General features: G+C 41.7%; 1 protein-coding gene across 5 annotated transcripts in view; it reads left to right on the forward strand.

Annotated features, from left to right (window-relative positions):
• The window catches only part of LOC135242401 (NACHT, LRR and PYD domains-containing protein 12-like), a 505695-nt gene that overhangs the window by 463267 nt on the left and 14712 nt on the right, over positions 1-27716 (forward strand). Inside the window, exons 13-14 of one of the 5 annotated variants that reach the window (XM_064313450.1) lie at positions 7547-7720; positions 25116-25289. The exons of the other annotated variants lie outside the window; for them this stretch is intronic. Of the exons in view, the coding sequence (XP_064169520.1) occupies positions 7547-7720; positions 25116-25289 (348 nt within the window). The remainder of the gene's footprint in view (positions 1-7546; positions 7721-25115; positions 25290-27716) is intronic. 5 annotated transcript variants of the gene reach the window in all.

Below are 27716 nucleotides of genomic sequence, written 5' to 3' on the forward strand. Positions count from 1 at the left end.
CAGTCAGAGCCCGTGTAAACTTTTTAAATTTTTATTAGTCCTCGGGTTTGCTCCCTGGCGGGTACAACATGTTGTCTTGGCGTGAAAAGCACTAAAGGGGTTCAAGGGTTTAGACCGTTTAATTGGCTAGCTTCTGGAAAATTGGGCAGAATGGAGTGGATTTATTCCCCCGAAAAATCATCAGTCCAGTATCCTGAAATTTTGGGTTCGCCCTGAATTGACCGGTGCGGTTTTTCTTTGCTGGTGCAGCATCGGGTCTTGGGCTTCTCGGGCATTTTCCCCCTTTTTTCTCACGTTGTCTTTCTCCTCGGGCCTTTTTCTAACGCCATCCCCGTCAGTAATAAAGAATCACTTTTCTCGTTCTTTTTTTTTCTAATAATAAATCGTCCTTTTTGAGTGGGGCGGAGGCGAGACAATATTTGAATAACATTACGACGTACGGCATTTGGAATATTAATTGGGATGGGAGGGATGCCATCCCGAAATTTCGCCTTGGGGGGGGCATCCCTTAAAAAAATTAAATTCTGTACATTCTACCCCCTTTCAACAAACAGAAATTTATAAACAACTTCACGTCCACACAATAAAACTCCAAACTAAGGGGATTTTTCGTTTTCTCCTTTTTTCTCTTTTTTTCTCTTTCTTTTTTTTCTTCTTCTCTTCTTATTTTTTCCCACCTACCCCTAACAACATGTTCCCCCTTGGAATTTCACTGACACCAGCCAAATCTTACCTACCGCCCCAAACAAAACGGCATACACACCAAAAAAAACCCATACCTTTTTCTCTGAAACATTTCCTGTTTAAACAGCTAGTCTGCCTGTGGCCCTTGGGGAAGGTTACGTCTTGAGAACCAATCGTGGTTCAAACCCAGCTAGGCGTGTTTCTTTAACCTGTTGACCCTCACTAATTTTTGTCTATACTTATCAATTATTTCTTTTGCACCTATTACCCCCGTTCACCGTTCAGTTATTAACCGGAAAAAAATATTGTAAACCATATGCATTAGACTTACCGTCTGTACGTTCAGTTATTAACCGGCTACAATATTGCTAATCCATATGGATTCAACGGGAGCTCTTCTGTGCTTACTGGTCTGTGTTCTTCTTTAAAACCACCGACAGGTTTGCTAATGATATTTCACGCATTGCATAGCTATGACATGGTGCTGCACTAACGAAGTCACAGACTGGTAAACCTCCGGTTTAAGGCTTGAATCCCGACTCGCCCTCAGGCAGATCATTTCCTCTTTTACACTAACATTTTCTTACGCTTATATTTGCTTTACCAAAACTCACTCACGGCCATCCATATGCATTTCATGACGCAAATGTATTCCTTTTATTAAAAAGTTACACCAGTTCACCGCTGTGCCATTTCTACTAACTATATTTCTTTACTTGGCTACCGTACAAAACCTTCATATCAGCAGACGCCACGTTTCTACATTCATGTTACCTCGCCCTGTTCTCTATCTAGCCACATAGGCTACAAACAATTACTACGTATGTGTTTTGCAACTCCGCAATCTAAACAGCTAGTCCACCTGTGGCCTAGTGGGCAAGGTTACAGTCTTGGGAACACGGGGTCGTAGGTTCAAGCCCAGCTCGAAACACGTTTCTTTAACCTGCTTCGACCCTCACTAATAATTGTCTACTACTTATCAATAATTGCTTTTGCACCATATCTACTCGCCGTTCGCCGTTCACCGTTCAGTTATTAACCGGCAACAATATTGCTAAGCCATATGCATTATGACTTACCGTCTGTACGTTCAGTTATTAACCGGCTACAATATTGCTAATCCATATGGATTCAACGGGAGCTCTTCTGTGCTTACTGGCCTGTGTTCTTCTTTAAAACCACCGACAGGTTTGCTAATGATATTTCACGTATTGCATAGCTATGACATGGTGCTGCACTAACGAAGTCACAGACTGGTAAACCTCCGGTTTAAGGCTTGAATCCCGACTCGCCCTCAGGCAGATCATTTCCTCTTTTACACTAACATTTTCTTACGCTTATATTTGCTTTACCAAAACTCACTCACGGCCATCCATATGCATTTCATGACGCAAATGTATTCCTTTTATTAAAAAGTTACACCAGTTCACCGCTGTGCCATTTCTACTAACTATATTTCTTCACTTGGCTACCGTACAAAACCTTCATATCAGCAGACGCCACGTTTCTACATTCATGTTACCTTGCCCTGTTCTCTATCTAGCCACATAGGCTACAAACAATTACTACGTATGTACGTTCTGCAACTCCGCTTTAAAACATTACATGTAAAATCATGATTCACTCATAAGTATAACTACTAGCACTGAACATGAGAAAAACACATTCGTGCAATAGATTGCACATGTTATTTAACCCTCCACTTAACCAACTAACGTTAAATACAGACTGTTATATACCGTTTGATAAGGAAACTAAGCTCGCTCATGGTCACTTCATTTACTTCGCACTATAGTCTGTGATCATGTCAACCTTCACCTACATGCCCATTCTGCTAAAAAACATATTGTTTCAACTACGCAATTTCATCATTTCGCCTAATTTATCTCACACTTGTTATTTTCTCATATGCAAAGCCTGCTGGGACATATGCGTCTGCTCCTATTCTCCACTATCAACTTTTCCGGTTCTACCTTAACAAAACAGCAAAGAGGATTCCTATCTGCAGATAAGCCTATCAAAATGCCTTATAAACCTTACAAACACTAAAAGTGCATCAGTTATTTTGATTCCACACACTTAAAGATGGTGTTAATATATATATATTTAATTTAATATCATCTTTTACATTTTTTATCTAAAAAGTTCTTTGTGTGTTTATTTTTATTTGTTTGCTTATAAGTTAATGTTCTTAAATATAGAAACTTTAATAAAATATAAGTTTTTCAAATTGATTTGAAAATGTTGCACTTTTTGACAAAATATCGGTCAAAACATTGGTAATCGGTGGGCTAGGACTCTCCAAAATCGGGATCAGCATCGGACCCAAAAATCTGGCATCGGTCGGGCTCTAGTCTTTATTTTGGTGTTGGTTTCTTGGTTGTGCGTTTTAGCTCATTTCCTTTGTTTCTGTGGCACTGGAAGAGGGTAATACTTTGATAAGGTCTGGCTCTTCAGTCTTTCTTTTCTGGTAATCTAAATTTAACATCTTGTTTGATGTCTTCTGTTTTGTTTTGTAACTTAGAAGTAGACCTGATACAGAGTTTGTTTTGGTTTGTCAGTTGATTCCACCAGGTTACTGTCAACTGACCTATCAATGATTAGATTCATAATTGTCATTTTTAATATTACTTGTTAAATTAAATCGTAAAATATATTTTCTATGTAGGTTAAGTGAGCAGTATGCAGACTCAGCACAGGGGCTCAGCTGATCCCTAAGCAGTGTGCAGCACCAGGGGGTCCTGAGACAGACTCAGCACAGGGGCTCAGCTGATCCCTTAGCAGTGTGCAGCACCAGGGGGTCCTGAGACAAAGTCAGCACAGGGGCTCAGCTGATCCCTTAGCCCATAGTGATGGATGACAAAAAGATTTTACATTTGTGCAACCCCATACTTGTACCTTAGTGAAACAGGAAATGGTGAAAGGCAGCAGTACAGTTCCGGGGGATCAATTTTTTTTAGTAAAATTTCTTTAGATGCCACTTTGTTTGGTTTTATTTTAAATATTCTTTAGGGGTGCCAATAATTTTGACCCCTATGTTTTTGAGAAAAATCCTTCAAAAAGTAGTGGAGCTGGAGGAAGTGCATGCCACCTTGGTGATTGACATATGCTACCGCAGTAATTATTGCACCGTACAAGCACATGATGTCCCCTTAGACAGGGAAGAAAATATCTGAGAGCTGTCCATATAGTTAATAGCTAAAAGAATTGATTTACCATGTAACCCTCCTGAGACCCCCCACCCCAGAGAGGGATGTGTCCTTTTTTCCTGCATGAAAACAATCCTGAGGGGGGTTCCCTGAGTGTAAAAGTCTGTGTTTTCCCAGTGACACAGAGTTGCAGGGCACTTGTGTGTTACTGTGAGACGGTGATGGAGATCGCACACGGGGCTGAGGTGAAGGGATGAAATCCACCTCATAAAGCCCCTCATTCTTAACAGCCCCAGTGGCTGAGAGGCTGACACCATCAGCTCCTGTAGTCTAAGGCATGTGTGATACTGTACTCTTGAGCCGGGCTTGAACTGAGGGAGACATACTCTGAGAGATAAAATGCAGTCTGCTGACAGGCAAGCTCACATGGATACGGAGTATAAATCCACTCCCAAGAACATTACACTCCAGGATGGGAGAGATTGCTCTTGGGGAGGTTTACTCTCAAACCAAGAGACAACACGTGTCAGAACTCGCTGAGTGTCCTTCACAACTCTGGGTTTTGAATTGGCAATGATCAGCCGATAGCCTGGAGCCAGACCCGCCTCTACACAAAGACAGAACACCTGTGGACTCAAGGAAAGGCCGAAGGGTGGAACTGTGTATTTGTAGCAAACACCGCGATGGGCAAAGCGAAGGGATTTTGTGTGAGGGGGATAAATGCTTACGTGGAAGAATGCATCTTTCAGATTTACTGATGTGAAATAGTGATGTTAAGTCAATCAATTAACTTAATTCTTAATATGAATGTCGATTGATAAATTTCTATAGATTAAAAAGTTAAATTTCAATAAACTATTTCAATAAATAACCTAATGTTGGTGATTATATTTTAAATTAGAGAGACGTTTTTACATTTTTTAATTAGAGAGTCACGGTTCCCTTGACTGGCAGCGTTAGTGAAACGTTATTGGTCCATTCCTGGAACATCAGTGCCATCTGAGCACGTCTTCTCAGCTGCTGGTCTCACCTTCAGCAGACTGCACACCAGACTGACCCCAAAGCACACAGACATGCTCATACTCCTTAACAAAAATGCTTAAGTATTAAGCTAAGCATATTCTAAGTCATTTTTTTTATAGGCCATGGAGTAGATTTTAATCTAATCAGTTAATCATTATTAATCAATTATTGGGTCCCGACGATTGATTAAAAGAATTGCACAAAATGTTCCAGTCGTTCTGACATATTGAACGTGAAAGATTGCTGTATGTTAACATTTTTAAATGATATTGCCTCAAATGTTTGTTTATAACACTGAGATGCAAGATAGGAAGTTGAGAACCCTCCTTCTTTGGGAGCTGGAAATAATGAAAATAAAAACTATGTTGGGTTCGATCTCTGGGAACCTCACATATTTCCCCCTTTTTGTATGAGGGAAGGAATTTATTCCTCTTAAACATGGGAGTGCAAAAATGCTTTTTATCAAAGGACTTTGGATAATGAAATTAATTATTTGAGCTGACCTGACCAAAACTCCTACCTAACATCATCCCCAGCTTTGTACTACTGGTGTGCCCTAATGAATGAATCTATCATTCATGTATGTATTGCATGTCCTTCTGCAAAGGTGTACAGTGGTGGTCCTTCTAAGGACTGTTTTATACTTCTGTGTATTCTGCATAGTTTGCATGATTTGCATTGTGTGTGACATTTGCAAATGGGCAGAGCATTTGTATGGCATGTTGCACAGGTACAGGTTGTGATTTTCCAACCACTTACAGCTCCATGTCTTTCATCTCCTTTAATAAACTTTTATAACATCCATACTGCATGCTCCAGGAATGAGGCACAGACGAGGCAGACAGTGCTGGCAATATGCCCATAAAGGACCTTTATTGTGACAGCGGTAGCACAATGAATGAAGACAGGGGAAAAGTGAAACACAAGTCGAGATCAAGCTACTCAAATGTTGGGGAAAGCAAAAGTGCTAGGGAAGTGCAGGCGAGTTAGGGTGGTGCATCTTGGGGAACGGAATTCAAGCCACGAGGAGGGGCACGTCCGAGTCTGCCACAGATTTAAATAAAAAAATTTTTTTTTAAAAGTCATTCAGTGAGGGGAAAGCCAGCACACCCCTGGAGTGAGACCACGAGACCAATATAGGGCCAGCAGCTACTCAGGCAAAGGGGAAAGTGGTGTGGAAAACGCACTGGTGTGCTGCTGGCGGCCTGATTGTATCTCAGGTCTGAGTGTGGAGTGGAGGTGCTGAAACTCAGCCCTGTCCCTCCGGCGCTGTCCAGGTCTGAGTGTGGAGTGGAGGTGCTGAAACTCAGCCCTGTCCCTCTGGTGCTGTCCAGGTCTGAGTGCAGAGTGGAGGTGCTGAAACACAGCCCTGTCCCTCTGGCGCTCTCTATGGTGCTGCAGGCTGGCCGGTGAGACACAGGTGAAGTGGAGCAGAGTGGCGGCTGATGGCAGGGAGGGGCGGGGCTCCAACGGTCCACAACACAATACCTATATATGAGCATGTGCATTACTTCCTGTTTCTTAAGTGAATATGCCTTTAGCTGTCTGTTAGCTTGCAGTGCTGTTGGAAGTTTGCCACAGAAAACTAAAGGAAATAAGGAAACAAATTCACTGTCCACTCTGAAAAATGTGTGTTGTCTTTTACATCTTTCATGTGCCTGTGATTGAACTCTAAAACTTACACTCTATGCTTACTGCACTTTAATTGTGGAAGTAGACCTCTAGTCATTCCCGACTATGGGAATGACTGTTTTTTATTCCTCTGTGACGGCACAGCCGTGGCCGGAGGCATTATGTTTTCGGGTTGTCCGTCCGTCCGTCCCGATTCTCGGGAACGCGTTATCTCAGGAACACCTTGAGGAAATTTCTTAAAATTTGGCACACACGTCCACTTGGACTCAAGGATGAACTGATCATATTTTGGTGGTCAAAGGTCAAAGGTCAAGGTCACTGTGACCGCAAAACACGTTTTTGGCCATAACTCAAGAATTCATATGCTAATTATGACAACGTTTAACACAAATGTCTAGTAGGATAAAATGATGAAGTGATGACATTTTATATCCAAATTGGCTACTGGTTGGCGGAGGCATACACCCGCAAGGCGGTATTACTAGTTTAATTTTGTTTTTATTCTATTTTATGTACTTTGTACTTTCTTTGTTCCTTTTGCTTTTATTTATGTAAAGCACACTGGGTTGCCTCTGTGTATGAAGTGTGCTATAGAAATAAATTTTGATTGATTGATTGATTGATTGATTGATCTTTACTTTTGGTGGTGGCCAAACATCCTACAGCACTGAAAATTAACTCAAGGTCCTCTCTGATAGATGGCAGCTGCACGTCTAGTATAGGATGGGAGGGTTAAGCCCAGCGAAAAGATCATAGAAAAGGTAGATGAGCCCTTTGCCCCAATTCAGAGAACTTACAGTATAAGAAAAGGGGACATTTGGGTCAGAATTACATCTGTAGAACTGTCAGAGTTCAGTCCAGCAGGATGTTTAATTTTCAGGTCCAAAATACTGCAGTTGGAGAGTGTAACACAGACATCTTCCTCAGAGCAGCATCAACTGTAAAATACCTGAATTTCACTCTTCATCGCTGAACACTGTCATTGGCACATTCCCCATATTAGATACATGCTTCATGTATACATAATATAATAATACTATATTAACTCTTCTTTGCAGACTGAACAGCTGTGACCTCACAGAGAAGTGCTGTAATATTGTGGCCTCAGCTCTCCAGTCATCAAACTCACCCCTGAGAGATCTGGACCTCAGCTACAATAACCTGGGAGATTCAGGAGTGGAACTGCTCTGTGCTGGACTGATGAGTCCAAACTGTAAACTACAGAGACTGGGGTGAGTAGTGCTGTGTACTGTGTGACATTAACTGAATAGAATTACTGATTATAGCAATGTACGGGTTTGAATTTTGTCACAGGGAAGACTGATTTCCTGACTCCATTCATTTTCAGAGCCTGTAACCTAAATGTTTGTGTGAATGTGAGTTTGCTCATAAGATTATTGACTGGGGTGTGTTCATATGATATGATGGACAGCTTGAACCTGAATCCTGAACAGAGAGACAAGCTACTGCTGCCAGGCATTCATCTAAGTGTTCTCTGACATTAAGATCTTCAATCCTGGGAGGTAAATGTCATGCTCATCCCAGAATCTAAAACCAACACCTGGGATTAAGCTAATTAAGATTTACCCCATTTGGGTAGCGAGATTATATAAATATCACAAGGCATGACTTCTGTATTATTCTATTAAATAACATTTGACTGACCCATGAGCTGCATATCCTGCTAGTGAATCCAACAATATGCCCAGTGAGTACCTCAGTAAGGGTGTTGCCCCAAAACTTTAAGTTACTGTCGCTACCCCAGTTCTCTGAAACACAGAGTAGTGAGATCCACGCATGGGAAACAACATCCAGTAATCCAGTTTCACCAAGTGTAGCTTTGACAGCCAGTAGCACATTCAATGTTACAGGAGACTACTGCCCTCCTGGAAGAACATATGGGACACTGCAGTGCTACTACTCTTCATATTTACTTCTCATGTGTGGCAAGCAGGGCAGTCTTGGTGGATCTCTCCACCGGGGTTACAACAGGTACCTAAAGTTCTCTTTCATCATCTCATGTTTGAGATACACCTTTGGGGAGTTATGAACAGCTCCCAGAATGCCATAAAGTGACCTGGTAGAGGGCGCTCTCGTGCTCTGGATGGTTGTAGTCAGGCAAGGGGAAGCCCTAATGTGTTGAGGTTATGCCTCTCACAGGCCAAGCCCATAGAGCTACTCGCTCGGGGCAGGGGTGGTGTATTTCCCCGTTCACCTGAGACAGGAGGTCTGTGCGTAGCGGGAGCGTGCATGGCTGTACATAAAGGAGAGGAATAATCACTGCAGTAACATTTCCAGAGTCTGGGGATGGAGACACCATTCCCCGTACAGTGGGTTTCTCCTTGACAGCAGATCAGCGCTCGTGTTCAGAATTCCTGGAACATCAATCAATCAATCAAATTTTATTTTATAGCGTATTTCACAGCAATTGTCACAATATGCTTCACAGACAACCCTGGTCTAGACCCCGACAGGAGCAAGCCTAGAGCAACATGGGTCACGCGTAACCACAGAAAGTGACGGCTGCTCCAGACCAACAGTCTGTGGGCTAGACCATGGAGCTGGAGGGAGTGCATGCCACCTTGGTGATTGACATATGCTACTGCAGTCATTATCACAGCATACGAGCACATGATGTCCCCTTAGACAGGGAAGAAAATATCTGAGACCTGTCCATATAGTTAATAGCTAAAAGAATTGGTTCACTATGTAACCCTCCTGAGACCCCCCACCCCAGAGAGGGATGTGTCTGTCCTCATGACTTTCCTCATGAGAACGATCCTGAGAGGGGTTCCCTGAGTGTAAAAGTCTGTGTTTTCCCAGTGACTCAGAGTTGCTGAGTGCTTGTGTTTCACTGTGAGACGGCAATGGAGATCACACACGGGGCTGAGGTAGAGGGATGAAATACACCTCATAAAGCCCCTCATTCTTAACAGCACCAGTGGCAAAACCTGAGAGGCTGACACCATCAGCTCCTGTAGTCTAAGGCATGTGTGATACTGCACTCTCGAGCCGGGCTTGAACTGAGAGAGCCATACTCTGAGAGATTAAATGCAGTCCGCTGATAGGCAAGCTCACATGGATACAGAGTATAAATCCACTCCCAAGAACGTTACGCTCCAGGATGGGGAGAGATTGCACTGAAACCATCAGACATCAGATGCATCAGAACTCACTGAGAGTCCTGCACAGCTCTGGGTTTTGAATTGGCAATAATCAGCTAATTGTCTGTATAAAGCCGCGTTTCCACCGCAGGAACTATACCCCGGAACTAGGAACCTTTTGAGGAACTCCACTCGCAGCATTTGTGTTGTATTTATTTTCCGCCATTACCCGCCATGTTTGAATATATGCAGCGGCAAACCAATTTATTTTCATAATAACTTCAAATCAAACTTGTGTGTTATGCGGCGCAGTAGCCTAGTTTTGGTTATAGCCTGTCAACGTCTTAGAATTATAACATGTGCTCTTCTGTTCTTTTCTTGCTTTAGTATTCGTTTTGTAAAATGCTAAGCATTCGTGCTGGGACAGCATATTACGTAGGCTACCAAAACATTCAAACGGATTAATTCGGTTGCTGAATATTTTCTTCCGGATTTTCTTTGTTAGCCCGTTGTAATTGACTCAAAACGTTTGATACAGTTATGTGAGGTATGCGGTAGTTCTGCATAATTAACATTGGTGATACAGTACAAGCAAACTGTAAATCACCTTCCGCACTTTTTATCCGGGTAAAATAACAGGTTAATTCTAGTAATCTTCCCTTTAGCTTTTTCAGACTGCCGTAATTTTACTCAATTTTACTGCCATTTTTCAATTCCACGAAAAGACCAGGAAGACTATGGACTAATTTATGGTGCATGGTTCGCATCTGGAGGGCACACTTCGCTGCTCGGCTAGCAGTAACTTCGAAGGAAAGCAAACGGTGGCTGTACCACTACTAATTTACATTTTCACGCAAGTCCGAGTTTTCTTTCTATTCTTGTCATTTTGCCATTCGCCTATATGGAATTGACGATGAGAAAGTAATCAAACAGCAACTTGTTTACAACGTGTGCATGTTTTCTGCTGTTGTTGCCAGTTATACATATAAATGTGAATGCATTCTGTCGCTTCGGATGTCAAGACATGAAAGCGAATGTTCGCATAAAAACATAATGAATGTGTTTGAGAGGATATATGAAAATCAATAAATACAAAAGTAACCATATATAGTCATTGTTGGTAACCCGTTGTATATAAGTGAAATAAACCTTTCCGGGCTGTCTCGGTTATTAGAAAATAATGTAGGCTACTACGGTGGTAGTATGGGGTTACAGAAGAAATCATATGACAGATGGACCGACGACAACGTCGCTTTTTCATATGTCAGTGGGATAATTTGCCTAATCTTCGCGGGACTTTAGACCCCGGTGGAAACGCAGACAACCATTGGCTGAAGGAACCTTTTAGTTCCTGGTAAAGTAGTTCCTGGGACTGAAAGTTCCGGGTAATTTTGGTGGAAACGCGGCTTAAGTCAGTATTCTGAGCCTCATTAGTCTTAATGGAGCCAGACCCGCCTCTACACAAATACAGAACACCCGTGGACTCAAGGAAAGGCCGAAGGGTGGAACTGTGTATTTGTAGCAAGCATCGCAATGGGCGAAACGGAGGAATTTTGTGTGAGGGGGATAAATGCTTACGTGGAAGAAGGCATCTTTCAGATTTACTGATGTGAAATAGTGATGTTAAGTTAATCAATTAACTGTTAATTCTTAATAAGAATGTTGATTGATGAATTTCTATGGATTAAACAGTTAAATTTCCATAAACCATTTCAATGAATAACCTAATTTTGGTGATTAGATTTCAAATTAAAGAGACGTTTCTAAAATGTTAAATTAGAGAGGCATGGTTCCCTTGACTGGCAGCATTAGTGAAACGTTATTGGTCCATTCCTGGGACATCAGTGCCATCTGAGCGCGTCTTCTCAGCTGCTGGTCTCACCTTCAGCAGAATGCACACCAGACTGACCCCAAAGCACACAGACATGCTCATACTCCTTAACAAAAATGCAAAAAAAATGCACGCTCTCTTGTGTTTGAGAGGAAATGACTCTGTTGAAATGGGGGATTTCACTCTGAACTCGAGTCTGTAGCCCTTGGCTATTGTCTGTAGCCCTTGGCTATAGTAGCACTGCAGTGACCTGTGTGCTCTTCCAGGAGGGCGGTAGCCTCCTTTAGCATTGGACGCGCTACTGTCTGTCAGCGCCAAACTTGGTGCAATTGGATGCTTCTATGGGAGTCTGGACCGGATGTCATTCCCTAGAGTTGGCTTTCAAACACAAGATGATGAACGAGGGGTTTATTCATGGCACGGATGCAGTGATTTGTCCTAGCAGAGATGCACACTTCAGTCAGTGTATAAGTAAGCCACGTACTTTAGATGCGCTGTAGGAGAAAGAGCACTTTATCATATGAGTAAATATGAGAGTTGCCAATAACCATGAATAGAAAGCTTTAACAGTGTTAAAAAGCAATCATTTTATTTACAAGACATGGCAAGATGGACTGGACACTATGCATTAAGAGAGGAAAGGACATGCACTTGAAGAGATTGTAAGATAAAGAAAAGGAACACAAAGAAATTGTGATGCATACCAAAAATGCTTTTTAAGAAAGGACTTTGGATAATGAAGTAAATTGTTTGAGCTTCACTTAAATGCTATCCAGAGAACATCTCCCACAATCCACACTAGTTTACATTTGACAAAATAGAGTCTGACCTGACCAAAACTCTAGTACCTACCGCCATCCCCAGGAGAAAAACCGGGAATCAGACTCTGTTAGTCACTCAGTGAGGGGAAAGCCAGCACACCCCTGGAGTGAGACCATGAGGCCTATATAGGGCCAGCAGCTACTCAGGCAAAGGGGAAAGTGTGGAAAAAGCACTGGTATGCTGCTGGTGGCCTGACTGGATCTCAGGTCCAGGTCTGAGTGTGGAGTGGAGGTGCTGAAACTCAGCCCTGTCCCTCCGGCGCTGTCCAGGTCTGAGTGCGGAGTGGAGGTGCTGAAACTCAGCCCTGTCCCTCTGGCGCTGTCCAGGTCTGAGTGTGGAGTGGAGGTGCTGAAACTCAGCCCTGTCCTTCTGGCGCTGTCCAGGCCTGAGTGCGGAGTGGAGGTGCTGAAACTCAGCCCTGTCCCTCTGGTGCTGTCCATGGTGCTGCAGGCTAGCCGGTGAGACACAGATGAAGTGGAGCAGAGTTTTGGCTGATGGTAGGGAGGTGCGTGGCTCCAGAGGCCCTCACCACAATACATATATATGAGCATGTGACCCAACCGAGAATTTATATATTGGCCTACTAATAGAGATAAAAAATTTATTTTTCTCTGTTATATTTGTATCAATGCTGTCCCTTGACTTTCTCCATGCAAAGCTTGTAGTTAGTGGTTGCAATCCTAGTCAAACAATCAAAATGCACATCTGTAAGCCTACTTCTATGTTTTCTTTTGACAATGCTCATTCTAGAAAATGTTACCTCCCATGAGTAAGTGCTCACAAAAAAGCTCATTACCTTCTGCACACAGAGCTTTAAATGTGGATAATCTGAGGCTGGGACCATGCTCCAGAAATGAGCAACGCCTGATCTGAGCTCAGTTTTCAGTACATCGTTGACCTGCAGCTCAAGAATCTCACTCTGTATTACAACAAGGTCTGGACAAAGGTTTTTCAGAGCAGGTGTAAGGCTTGACAATGGCACATTTAAAGGGTTCTCAGCTCCTCCCAAAATTCGTCGTTTTGAATAAAGCGAACCCACACACACAATTGTGCCATATCGCTTATATCCGTGCTCTCATTGAGTGCAATTCTGTAACATGGTGCCGCTGCAAGATCTGCAATTAGCTGTTTCCCAATAAACTTGATCCTCCTCATTAATGTCGAATCTGAAAGCTGCAGTGCATGTATTTGCTTTGTTATTATTATTATTATTATTATTATGCACGGTACATTCTCAGCTGAGGTCAGAAAGCATTGTTTAACAATTTCAACGTCCATGAAAGCCTTTTTAAGCCTAGCTAAAATCCATGCGGTCTCCTAGGTGGCCTCAGTCGATTTCTCGGCAACAGAGACTGATCTCGCCATCACTTTTTGCTGCTCAGTCAGAGTCTGTGTCAACTGTTTACTTTTATTAGTCCTCAGGTTGCTACCTGGCGGGGACAATATGTTGTACTTGGCGTGAAATGCACTAAAGTGGCGCTCAAGGTTAGACCGTTAACAATTGGCACTAGTCTTCTGGCAAATTAGGCAGAATGGAGTGAATTCGTATTGCACAAAGAAAAACTCATCAGTCCATGTATCCTGAAATTGTTGGTGTTCGTCCTGAATTGACTGCACCTTTTTCTTTGCTGGTGCAGCATCGGTGTCTTGGGCTTCTCGGCCAAACTGATCTGCATTTTCCGCCGTTCTTTCCTCACGTTGCTCTTTCTCCTCGGGCCTATTTCTAACTCCGTCACCGTCAGCTAATGAAGAATCACTTTTCTCATTCTGCTTTTTTCTAATCATAAATCTGTCCATTTTGAGTGGGCAGAGGCCGAGACAATATTTGATATAACCTTACGAGGTACGGCGTTATGGAATATCTACTTTAGGTTTACGTGCTAAACTTGTAAAACCAAGTCTCCTCAGAGAATTTGATGTTTATTACAATGCGCAAGGGAGAGACAAACTCGGAACATTCGGGCAGTGCGCCAAGCAAGTCGCTGCCGATCATGCTGTGTGGTGTCTTGACATGCAGTCCCTGGTCATACACATCAAAAGATTGAGTTAAATGGCGGGCCGGAGACAAATGGTCTTGTTCCTCCCTGGGAACCCTCACAGCCATTTAGCAAAGGCATGTGACTTCCTTGCTGCAGACACTAGAGGTGTTATACTGAGACACACTACAGAGGTGCTAGACACAGCGGCATGCAACCTACAGACACAGTAATGGCAGAAACGGAAACACAGTACACTACATATAATATATAAATGGTAGTAAATAAACTGGGAACCTATCAAAAGCTACACACATTGGCTATACGTCTACCCATGATCCCTCACTGTTACGTAGCCTACGTTCTTTGATGTATCTTCAGTATGCTGCCGTCTGCTGGATATTTCATTTCAATGTGCTAAAACAGGACATCAGTAGAACCTATACAAAACCTATAGAAGTAAGTTATAGCTATATTCTTATTGTTATCAGTAGATCTGAGCCGCGTAATGAGTAACACTGATCTAAGTGTTCTCTGACATTAAGACCATCAGTCATAGGAGGTAAATGTACCGCTCATCCAGGAATCTTGTGATTCATAGTCTCCTGCCCTGAAGGAGCAACTTAACCTGCAAAATAAGCAAATGTAAGTGCCAAAACTCACTATCCCAGGGATCAACCAAATTAAAGCGTATTTGGGTAGTGAGTAGGGGTGGGTGATATAGGCTTAAAACTATATCACAATATGTTATGGTATTGTTTGCGGTAATGATATAAATGATGATATGAAAATAATACCATTCAACACTATCTTTTGGCCACAAGTCACATCAGCATACAGTCTTGAGAGCCGTGCAAACACAAACATTGATACAAAAAAGTAAAACTTAATCCTGACCATCATCAGATACTAAACGATACAAATTAAGTAGGCTAAAAAATTGAATATTAATTTTATTCACAAATTAAAATTCCAGTGAAAATGCAAACACCAATACTCGCAGGATTCATAATCTAACCCCAGGAAAAACAAACGGAAATGTTGTAAAAATACTTTCTTCTGTAAAAGTGCAAATAATGTTTAAATAGTGCAAACTTAACAAGTCTTAACCTCTTAGCGCACAGCCCCTAGTGGTGGGCACGCCCGCGTGCCTAAATTACTAAACTCAAACATTCGGTGCTACTGCAACCAAAGTGTGAGATGAAAACAGAAACGCGTTGTTTCAGTTTCATTAGTAGACGATACATGACAACTATGCCGAAAACGGAGTTTCGCAGCCCCACCATTGTCGCTCCCGTCGTTCATTTAACACACACCCCCCCCTGCAGTCTCATCTAAAAAACACCCCCCACCCTTGACATAATGGACAATATTGTCTATCTTGGCATTCATAAAAATATTCTTTCACCACTAAACAATCGTATTCCGTCATAGCAACAAGATAAACCCGACAATAGCCCTAAGATATGCCTATACAGCAGTGAAAACGCTGCTCACTGAATAACGAAATAAACGAGAAAAAGTTTTTAAAAATGATACCATGTCATTCTACAGTCAATATCTGGGACTAAATATTGAATAAATATAAAACCTTACTGTTGGTTTTACGTGTAGAGATGTCCCTTTTGAGACTGCGTGGTCATATATTGTCTTGGACAATCCGTTTGGGAAATATAGGCGCATCTGTGACGCCTGGGTATCTTCCAAAATAGCTGTGCGTAACACCACACCTGTTGTTTACGGCGTCGTCGCCCTTTTTGGTACAGTCTGACTAGATTTACAATTCATTTATTCGGTAGGCGAGAGTATAAGCTTTCTAACGATGTATAACATGTCTAATTCTGCTTTCGGAATAGCGTTTTATAGGTCAGCGTAACAGAAAATATTCTTAGCATAGCATTCACTTACGCAATCACACTCTGTTAGCAGACAAATACGATGCACCTAACGAAACATGTTCAAGGATATTTCGTAATTTCTTGGAAAATACTATTATTATTGAGGACTTCTGAACATAGCTAAGCCATATGTTTGCTGATAGACCTAGCTGACATCGTTTTCTGGAGCAAAACAGAAGCGAATAGAACAATATAATTGATACTGTCTCTCTGTCTCTATCTACTGAACATAGAGGAGATTTCACCATTGCTATGTAAGTATTATCGTTCAAAATATTTCGGTTATATACGTTCTTTTTGAAATTGAGTATTTTTAAATAGGTTAGTGGTGTTATATAATGTAAATATTTCACACTGTAATGTAAGCGTTAGACGGAAGTGTAATAGTTTTTGTGAAGCATGCAACAGTGATGACGTCACATCTGGAACATTGCCAAAACGTGGTGGACGGGTGAAAATTGTTTTCATGTTGTCTCATCCCCATACAATAAAACATATGAGAGTACAGAGTATAGAAATACACACAAGTTAATTATTACACATTTAGGTACTGTACCGCATTGTGTGACAATGTTTTTGCATTATTTTTTTAATCTGATAGCAATGTTTCATCTTAAACCCTCATAAGGGGCTCATTTATATGCTTTATAATGGACAAAAAACATTTTATTCAATTTTGGAGAGATTTTGGATATGTTTCTGGACACCTAGCTATTTTAGACCACTGTACTGACTGAAAGCTTGTAATTCCCATTTGAAAATTATGCAACAGTGATTTTCTTGAGTCAAAACAGTTGATTTGTAGTGAAATACTTGGATATGTTATGATTTACAGCAATGCATAATTTAGACATTTTGGATAGATTTGGAGATGCTGGGTACACTGCTTAGTTTTTGCTTCATACATCTATAGTAGTTCTACATATCCACCCTTAGATTTTATGAACTTGTGGTCAAGAAGTTTTTGACCTAGCACATGTATAGTTTAACCTCCTGCATATATTAAATCTCGCAGTATTTCATTGCGAACTTAAAAAGTGCAAATTTATTTTGGATTTTTTGTCAAAACAATTGCATTTGTGGCACTTTATTTCTTCCAAAATTATGAATATAAACTAATCTGTGTTAGTATTGTAAATTGTACAAATGTCTTGCTTCATTTAAGCCATTTTTCAAGTCTCTGTGGTGTTCACGTCTGGAGTTATAAAGCTTTAAATAGGGTACCCCCTAAATGGGCAAGGATTGGCAAAATTTGGCTTGTGCCTTAAGAGGTTAAACTATGCTGCAAAACATCAAAACAGTGTATAAACACAATAGTTATTCAAATCAAGTACAAGTTTGAAAGGTAAACACCGATTCTGACTTTAATCATGAACTACATACAACAAATTAAAATGTAAACACTTATACAACCTCTGTTGTAGTGTCATGGCACAAATAGTCGTAAAAGTAGTGCAAACAGCAAATCAAAAAGTAACAATCCCAAACATCTCTTCAGTTAGGTTACAAAACTACAAAACAGTGCAAAAACAGCCTGATAAATTAACAACAAATTAACAAATAAAATACAAATTCAATTAAAATGTAAACACTGATATACTCTAAAATTGTAAATAAAATAACGTATGTGGAAATGAGGTTGTGGCTGGAACATCCCACAAATTAGGTAGTGCAAGTTATCACACACATACTACTACAGCATGTGATTCAGGAAGAGGTAGCTACCAAAAAGAGAACGGGACATCACAGTTTAAGATTTTTGGTTAAGAAGACTATCATATTAACTGTGGCTGGTTTCAGAGCAGACCTTTGGCATGTTACTATATTTCCCCCAGCACTGAATAGCCTCTCTGAGGCTGTACTTGTGGCAGGGATACACAAGTACTTTTTTGCCAAACCACTGATCTGAGGAAAATTCACCTCGTGTAGCTTCCACAATGCGAGGGGATCGCTCTCGCCATCTGCCAGTGGACAAAGCAAATAGCTGTTTAATTCAGCCTCAATTTTCTCTGTGTCAGAACGGCTGGTCAGCTCAGCAGCTGGTTTTTTGAAAAAGCTTCCAAGACTGTTCCTCTGCTCTTTGGGCTTGTCCTGTAGATCCAGGTGATTTTTCAGGGGCAGCAGTGTCACTTGGCATGACAGAAAGGGATTCCACCTCTCTGACTACTCTGGCTTTGATGACCAGGATCTCTTTTTGACTCATGTGCTGAGTGCGGAAGCATGGATCAAGCATTGTTGCCATGTTGATCAGTTTCTCAATCTCTGGCTGCTTGTACTTGGTGTTCAAGTAGTCCAGTATTGAACTGTTAATTGTCTTGGTGAGATCTGTGCCTTCATCTTTCCCCTGTAGCAGCTCACTGAAGAACAGGCTTCAGGCATGACACAGTGACATAAGTTTCAGCAGAGAGAGCATCTGTGAAATCAAGGAGAGGCCCTAGTGCCTTGCTCACAGAATCAAGGACATCAGTGTCCTGCCATGTAGGCACCAGATGCCTGGTTGACCTATCAGCAGCTAAGACTTGTATGAAGGCCTTTTCTTGTTCAAGCAGTCGCTGAATCATCTTTTGCCTTGATCCTCATCGTGTTGGCGATTCCGTCACAAGTTTATGCTGAGGGAGGCCAATATCTTCTTGAGCATCTTTGAGTGCCCGCTGCCTTTTCCAGCAGTGCGAGAATGCACTGACGACCTTTTTACAAACTCCCACAGCTTTGTCAATCCTGGCATCCCTCATGCTTCTCTCTGCAAAAAAACAATGAATGAGAGTTCAGTTAAATATTAATTTCATCATAATCTTAAATACACACAATACATACATATATAATTACCTCTTATGTCTGTGCCACGTGTCTGTATGTTTTAATATCTTTTTTTGTAATGTATTTCTTTTCAAAAAGTATAGTTATATGACTGTGGGCAACAAAGGAAATTGTCTCTGAAGAACATTAAAGATTAAGCTCATGCATGCTGAACGTGCATGCATGAATACACTGACATTAAGAGAGAAAGACATGGAGAGAGTAAGCTTACCAATAGCAATGTGTAGACAATGGCCAAAGCATGACAGTCTTGTCCACTTGTTCAGGGTGATTCCTTTTACCACGTTAGCTCCACTGTCCATTGTCAGGCACACCTGTTTCTCCTCGTCTAGATTCCATGCTTGAAGAAACTGCTTCAAACCACTCGCGATGTTTTCGCCCGTGTGGTCATCTGGGAAAAAACTTTTCTCGAGGCAAGTGCTGTTCAAACTCCAGTCACTGTTTATGTAGTGGATCGTGAGGCTAATGTATGGCTCCATCACTCGGCTACTCCACATGTCTGTGGTTGAGGCATAAAACTCCACTGTAGACAGCGTTGTTTGTAACCTACCGCGACACTCTTCGAACATAGTGTGGCGTGGATCGGGGCATGGCTCCACAGTGCCCCTCCCAGCCTTATAGGCGTCAGCCAAAACCTGCCACCAGGCCGCCTCTTCAGGACCCAGGACAGCGCCCCAATAGGAAGCCCAGCCACAGGACCCTGGAGAGCGGCAGATTGAACATTCCTCAACTCCCTCATTGGCAGGCAGCACACCTGCAATCAATGAGGCAACACAGCTGCCGCCACTCCAGGGAGATGGCTGGGAGATTAAAAGGAGGCCGTTTGTCTCCATTGAGAGAGGGGTTTTGGGCGGCAGGAGAGCTGTAAAAACGGTTAATAACTTTGTCCCTATTTTGCAGAAGCCGGTGGAGACGCAGGACAACATCCCTCTTCCTGAGTTGAAGAGGGATCCCCTCAGCGGTCTCCCGGACGCCGTTGTTTCTAATTTTGTTCGCTTTACTTTAAGTTAACTCCGACAGGAGATTTTTGTTGTGGAGTTTGTTTTGGGTTGTGTATTTACTTTTGGTTAATAAAAGGCCCTGTTGGGCTATTTTTCCCCAAACCTCCGGTCTGTGCGTTTCTGTGCCGCCCCGCCTGCACCGTCACGCCCCGTGCGGTGCCACAATAGCTGGCACGGCCGTTTTTGAAAAATATTTCCTTGACGGCATGTTGTATCTGCGGTCCATTTTCTGGATCATTAGCCTGAATCCCTCCTTGTCAACAGTTCGGATTGGCAACATGCCTTTGGCTAAGCAAAATGCCACCGCGTTCGTCAGTTTGTTCCAGCGTTTACTTTTATCGTCATAGGGAGTGACACTGGCAAACGCGCTGACAATACCTTCTGAATTAAAGGAGTTTTCTTGACGTTACTTGTTTACGCTTTCTCCTCGCGCAACTTCTGGCTTTTCTCATATTCTGATCGGTGCTTTTGCTTGAGTTGGTGGAAGAAATGTGATGTGTTTCCACCCTTTTTTTCCACCCTATGGGTTTTTGACACACTTTGATTCACATCTGATCTTTTGTATCCGAACCACTACCATATTACGGAGGAATCTCCTTTTTTGGGATTAATTCTTCCTCCTCGTCTAGGGTTGGAACTCCGCCTTCCGCCATGCTTGTTCTCCTTCTACGTGTGAGATGGTCAGATGCTCAAACGCGTTATCAACTCTATCGTCAATATCGCAGGATTACAGATTCTTATCGTGGGGATGAATTGTACTGGAATTGTACCGATATATAATTTCTATATATTTATGAGCCTTCCGATCCTTTTAAAGAAACAGGGGCGACATAGCTCAGGAGGTAAGGCCGATTGTCTGTCAGTCGGAGGGTTGCCGGTTCAAACCCCGCCCTGGGCATGTCGAAGTGTCCTTGAGCAAGACACCTAACCCCTAACTGCTCTGGTGAATGAGAGGCATCAATTGTAAAGCGCTTTGGATAAAAGCGCTATATAAATGCAGTCCATTTTTAAGTAAGTACACTTGGTATAATGGAAGACTGGAATTTTGAAATGTTACTACATTAACGGTTGGAGTATTACATTATTCATCAAAAAAACTGTAACTTTTCTAAGTTATTACATTAACCGGTAAAACCTTTTATGTTAGCCGTTAAATATTTTACATTATTATATATATATATATATATATATATATATATATATATATATATATATATATATATATAATAATTATTATTATTATTATATATATTAATATATATTACATTAACCATTACATTTACATTACATTTATTTGTCTGTCACTTTTATCCAAAGCAACATACAATTAGTGCATATCGAAGGTCATTGGAACAACTACAAAACACAGGTCCGATAAGGTACAGTACTCATTATGTAACGGTTATTCATAACCATGAACACAGTAAGTCCAGTTCACGCAGAAACATAGGCTAGAGGTGCGTTCAAGTTCAGCGAACAAGGCGAACGTTTGCAAATGTTTGCAAACTTGTTCGCCACTAACATTCACCTCTGTTTGTTGAACTTGAACGCACCTCTGGTCAGAAAGTAACGTTACGTCAAACTAGAAGGTACAATACTCATTATGTAATGGTTATTCATCGCCATGAACACAGTAAGTTCAGTCCACGCCGTAAGCATAGGCTAGGTCAGAAAGTAATGTTACGTCAAACTAGGAGGCAAGATAACGAGCTACAACACCAAGATAATGATACAAATGCAATATGAGTGCTGGTTGGAGGTGCATGTGTAACATGAAAGTGCTACAGGAATAAGGTAGAAGGGTACAAGTGATAAGTGCTCCTAGTTGGGAGTACCATGCAGAGTAGTGATAGTTAGTCCAGGTACAGACTGAAGAGATGCGTCTTCAGACTATGGCAGACGGGCAAGAGGGGCAATGACTGAGTGGTTTGTAGAGAAACAGGGAGTTTGTTCCACCACTGGGGAGGTAGGTGGAGAAGGTTTGTGCTAGGGACGAGTGAGAACCATTCACCCGGTTGGCAGAGAGTGCAAGTCGCCCTGCTGTAGAAGAGTGGAGTGGTCGACTGAATCTTGTCCTGTAGGTAGGCGGGGGCTGTCCTTTTGGCTACAGTGTAGGTGTGGTAAGGACTTGAACCTGATCCTGGTGATGATTGGTAGCCATGAAGTGACCTCAGCAGGGCAGCCACATTCTGAATCATCTGTAGTGGCTGTATGGCACAAGCTGGCTGGCAGAAGGAGTTGCAGGAGTCAAGGCGGGAGGTCACCATACTCTGGACAAGTAGCTGGGTGGAGTGCGTGGTCAAGTATGGTCGAATCCTCCTGATGTTGTACAGGAGGAATCTGCAGGACCATGATTTTACCTTGATGTGATCCTTGAGGTCCACCTGGTCATCCAGGACCACCCCCAGGGTTGTTGCAGAGTGAAAGGCAGTCACTGTAATGCCATAGACAGTGATTGACAGCTCCTGTAGGAGGGATGTCTTGTAGGGGATGAACAGAAGCTCAGTCTTGTTGTCTCTCATTGACCAGTATAGTCGAGGGAGGGACAGAGAAGAAGATTTATGTATCATCAGCATAACAGTGATGAGAGAAGCCATGTGAATTAATAACTGAACCAAGGGATTTGGTGTGAATAGAAAACAGCAGAGGCTCCAGTACAGATCCGTGTGGGACTCCTTTAGCAAGGGGATGAGGAGCAGAGGCAGACCTCATCCAGGTGACCTGGTAAGACCTGGGGCAGTCCCTGAACTGCCCATCTCAGCTAAGGTGGAGAGGAGTAGTTTTGGATGACCATGTCGATTGCTGCAGACAGTTCTAGGAGAATCAGGACAGAGGAGAGGCGTGAGGAGGGCAGTCCCTGTTGAGTGCCCATATCGAAAACCAGACTGGTGAGGAGCAAGCAGGTTAACCGGCAGTTATTACATGAAAGAGGACAAAGTTATTACATTAACTGTTTTTATTATATTAACTATAATATTATTATATTATATTATATGTGGCTCTGATTTGTTTGCTTTTTACCTTAAATAAGATATGGCCCTGCATTGAAATCTGAAATTGATCCGTATTTGCCAGGAAAAAAGCTAAAATTCCCTTTTTTACATGAGGCTGCAGCCAACTTGGAACAAGCTGGTTTGTGACATCATTGGCATTAGTCTTGGCTGCTCAGTTCCTATTGGTAGATGGCTGACTTTCAGTAAGCTCAGCGATGAATCAGGAGGAAAGAAACAAGACAAAAAATGCATAGAGAGTCCTTTTGTATTGCCCCAGGGTGCTCAAATGAGTATTACCACACAATCATTTTCATGAACTGCCTCTGACGAGACTGCAACCACTGAGCTGCTGGCTGCTCAGAAATGGTCCACCTGTGGGACGGGGCGACAGGTCTGCAGTGATGATTTGTTCTTCAGACCACGAACCGACTGAAGCCAGACGCTGTGGTTGGGTGGGAGGGCAAAATTAGCAATTAATTTATTTACAGTATGTCAGATACCAAGTGTTTAGATTATGGCCTCAGAGAGAGAAACAGTGAACTGGATGCAATATTGGCTTGAATACTGCTACCTACCCTCCCCTCCACGAACATTAAAGGAAACGTCCTATACGCCACTCTACCCTTATTTAGGCAGGCGATCTATGTGTCCCACCTCCTGCAGAGTTTGTCTCAGGAGAGACGCACCAGAAGACAAAGCTATTTACAAGGCTGGAGGCCCAGTGTAGCTACAGAATGAACAAAGATCCGGTTCTGTTTGACCTTAAGTTTGTGACCTTTGTTTATGTTAGAAGCACAAATAAACTTCCATGCTTTTTATTGGTATTCATTAGCTTAACTGAATTACGTCCTAATATATTCATGTTTGGTTTTGTTATAAAGGGACTAAATTCCTGAATATTTAGCTTTTAGATAGGCCAGTCCTTGTCATAAATGAGTCTGCCTCCCTTTCTACATCTGAACATGGAATTGCCCAATCAGGGCAAACATGCTCAAGCCATGCTGCGTTAAGTGTTCATGATGGCCTCAGGAAAAAGTTGTGTTGTGTTGCAGTTGGTCTTTATTTTGGTGGTGGTTTCTTGGTTGTGCGTTTTAGCTCATTTCCTTTGTTCCTGTGGCACTGGAAGAGGGGAATACGATAAGGTCTGGCTCTTCAGTCTTTCTTTTCTGGTAGTCTAAATTTAGCATCTTGTTTGATGTTCTCTGTTTTGTTTCGTAACTTAGAAGTAGACCTGATACAGAGTTAGTTTTGCTTTGTCGGTTGATTCCACCAGGTTACTGTCGACTGACCTATCAATGATTAAATTCATAATTGTCATTTTCAATAATACTTGTTAAATTAAATCATGTAAAATATATTTTATATGTAGGTTAAGTGAGGGGTTTTACACGCAATACCACTTGTGTTCAGCTGAACATTGTGACAAGGGCATTGACTGAAGCACTGGATTCAGAAAATAAACATATTTTTACTTAATTGTTGCTTGCCCGACATTGCCTCCTGGAGTTTTAAATAAACTGCTGTCTGCTTATTCCTGTATTTTGATGTATAAACACAATGTGCAGATGTTACTCTGTCATACAATACTGCACTGCTGCCCTGCTCTCCCTGGGAGTATCGGGGCTCCCCCACTCCCTGCCCACTGATCCCTTAGCAGTGTGCAGCACCAGGGGGTCCTGAGATGGCCTCAGCACAGGGGCTCAGCTGATCCCTTAGCAGTGTGCAGCACCAGGGGGTCCTGAGACGGCCTCAGCACAGGGGCTCAGCTGATCCCTTAGCCCGTAGTGATGGATGTCAAATGGATTTTACATTTATGTGCTACCTCATATTTGTACCCCAGTGAAACAGGAAATTGTGAAAGGCAGCAAACAGTTCCAGGGGACTGAGATAAATTTTTTTTTTAATCAAATTTCTTTAGATGCCACTTTGTTTGGTTTTATTTTAAATATTCTTTCGGGGTGCCAATAATTTTGACCCCTATGTTTTTGAGAAAAATACTATTTTCGTAAGTTTTTTATAAGAATTATGTTTTATTAAAGTGAAATTAAGCAGTTTCTACAAATGTTTGAGCAGAAAATTAAAATCATTATGTTAAAATGTTTCTTTTATACAATCATTTATGCTAATTTTAATGAAGAGTGCCAATAATTCTTCATTACTTGAATGTATGAACTCTTCTTTGCAGACTGAACAGCTGTGACCTCACAGTGAAGTCCTGTGATATTGTGGCCTCAGCTCTCCAGTCATCAAACTCACCCCTGAGAGATCTGGACCTCAGCTACAATAACCTGGGAGATTCAGGAGTGAAGCTGCTCTGTGCTGGACTGAGGAGTCCAAACTGTAAACTACTGAGACTGGGGTGAGTAGTGCTGTGTACTGTGTGACATTAACTATCGCAGCGTACGAGCACATGATGTCCCCTTAGACAGGGAAGAAAATATCTGAGAGCGGTCCATGTAGTTAGTAGCTCCAGATAATTGATGTAAGCTAAGTGCAGCTGGGTTGCCCACGTCCCATTCACCATGTGACCCTCCTGAGTGCCCTTCCCCCCTCCCCCCCCCCCCCAGAGAGGGATGCATCTGTCCTCACGTCTTTCCACATAAGAACGATCCTGAGAGGGGTTCCCTGAGTGTAAAAGTCTGTGTTTTCCCAGTGACGCAGAGTTGCATAGCGCTTGTGTGATACTGTGAGACAGCGATGGAGATCGCACACAGGGCTGAGGTGGAGGAATGAAATCCACCCCATAACGGTGAAACCACACTGTACGCGGTAACGCCAGGCAGCGACACCGCCTCCATTCATTTAAATGAGAGGTGGCGGCACATCAGCAAGGCAATGGGAGAGATGGCCAAAGTTTAACTTCAAGCCCCAGGTGGTACAACTACGCGTTGTGGTAACCAATCAGATTTGACCTTAAAATCAGTCAAGTAAATGGTCCCCCTTTTCATAATTTAGTTCCACATTCTATAGTTCCACATACTGTGGTTCCTTTAATTGTCATAAATCCTGCGCTGCCCTCCTGCAGAGACGCTGACCAGAGGAACGCAGCGTGGAGGAAAGTCTCTGAAGACTTTCGGTGGCTCTACTGTGCAGACAGTCATTACTGTTTATACCACATTGTATTGTATTCATATTTATCATATTGTATTCATATTTATTCACTTTCATACTGGATATACCTTAGCTTTTCATTCCATATTCTATATTTATATTATACATATGTACATACACCTTACTGCACTTTACTGCTTCTTTTGCACTTCTGGTTAGATGCTAACTGCATTTCGTTGTCTCAGTACGTGTAGTCTGTGCAATGACAATAAAGTTGAATCTAATCTAATCTAATCTAATCAGTCTATGTACAGTGTAAATTTCACAGAAGATGCAATGCTGCTGACAAGCTAATGGCTAGTCGATATCAGATAAGCTAATGAAGTTTGTCTGCATGAATGCCAATGAATGTATATTCTGCTATATTGCAAACAATGTTATTTAAAAAATAAAATAAAATAAATGATAGCTGCACACATGTTTTACCAAAGAAACAAGTGATTTGAACAAGAACGTTTATCGGATGACAATGAAGCACATCCTGATCTAGTTGTGAGAGAAACGTAAACTAAGTGAAATCAAGGTGACCATAAAACTAATAATATATTAGTTGCTTGTTGTTTGTGATCATTTCTACCAGCCACCTAGCTAGCTAACCAGATCTAAATTTCGATGACATTAGCTGGCTAATCCAATTCAGATAATGATACGAACCAATACTCCTACTTCTATTTATAATCTCATAAAAAAACAAGTTTTCAACGTACAAAAATGCCAAGTTACTCAAAAGTATTGATATCAAAATGACGCCAAGTTACGGTACTACAAACAATATAGGCTATCTTGCCTCACCGAAATTTAATAACATGTATTCCAAAGCAATGCTACCCAATATTTCCTCAATTCTTTCAAGTCACTTGGCCCTGTGTGTATATAAGCGTGCAGTACATGGACAGGCCAAACATATGTGTGGATGGCTTTCTCACAGTCATGATTGATTGAATAGGCATCTATATGTCCAATTTGTATTGGTATGTATGTATTTTGGTGGTCAGCCTTTCTGTTGCGTGAATGATTGTATGTTTCTTGGTATAAATGTCTGTTTGTAAATGTGAATGTAACATGCTGCGAGGGAATGTCCCCATGGGGATAAATAAGTTCTCTATGTATGTATGTACAATATGTATTTTACATGTATTTATTGTACATTGCAAATATACAATCACTTGTACATTTAGTCAAATTCAGTTCAGAAGCAAGTATAAACATATGTTTTCTGGAGAAATATGCTTCCTGTAGTGACTGACCAGCAGTTTTCTACATGAATTTCAATGTGTTCCATGAGGCAATACGAAATATTTGACACTTTGATCTGACACAACGTTTGCATGACATTGTAATATGGTAAGATTACAAAACACAGGGCCAAGTGACTTGAAAGAATTGAGGAAATATTGGGTAGCATTGCTTTGGAATACATGTTATTAAATTTCGGTGAGGCAAGATAGCCTATATTGTTTGTAGTACCGTAACTTGGCGTCATTTTGATATCAATACTTTTGAGTAACTTGGCATTTTTGTACGTTGAAAACGTGTTTTTTTATGAGATATCATTTCTTTTTGCAAAGCGTTTTATTACGAGAGTGAGAAATGCGAAGTGACCCTGTAAGAAACGGTTGTGGATTATGGCTATCATTGTGTGAATTTGTACAGTCTGATGAGCGTGTACGTTTAG

This window comes from Anguilla rostrata, chromosome 16 (assembly GCF_018555375.3).
Source record: "Anguilla rostrata isolate EN2019 chromosome 16, ASM1855537v3, whole genome shotgun sequence".
Taxonomy (NCBI): domain Eukaryota; kingdom Metazoa; phylum Chordata; class Actinopteri; order Anguilliformes; family Anguillidae; genus Anguilla; species Anguilla rostrata.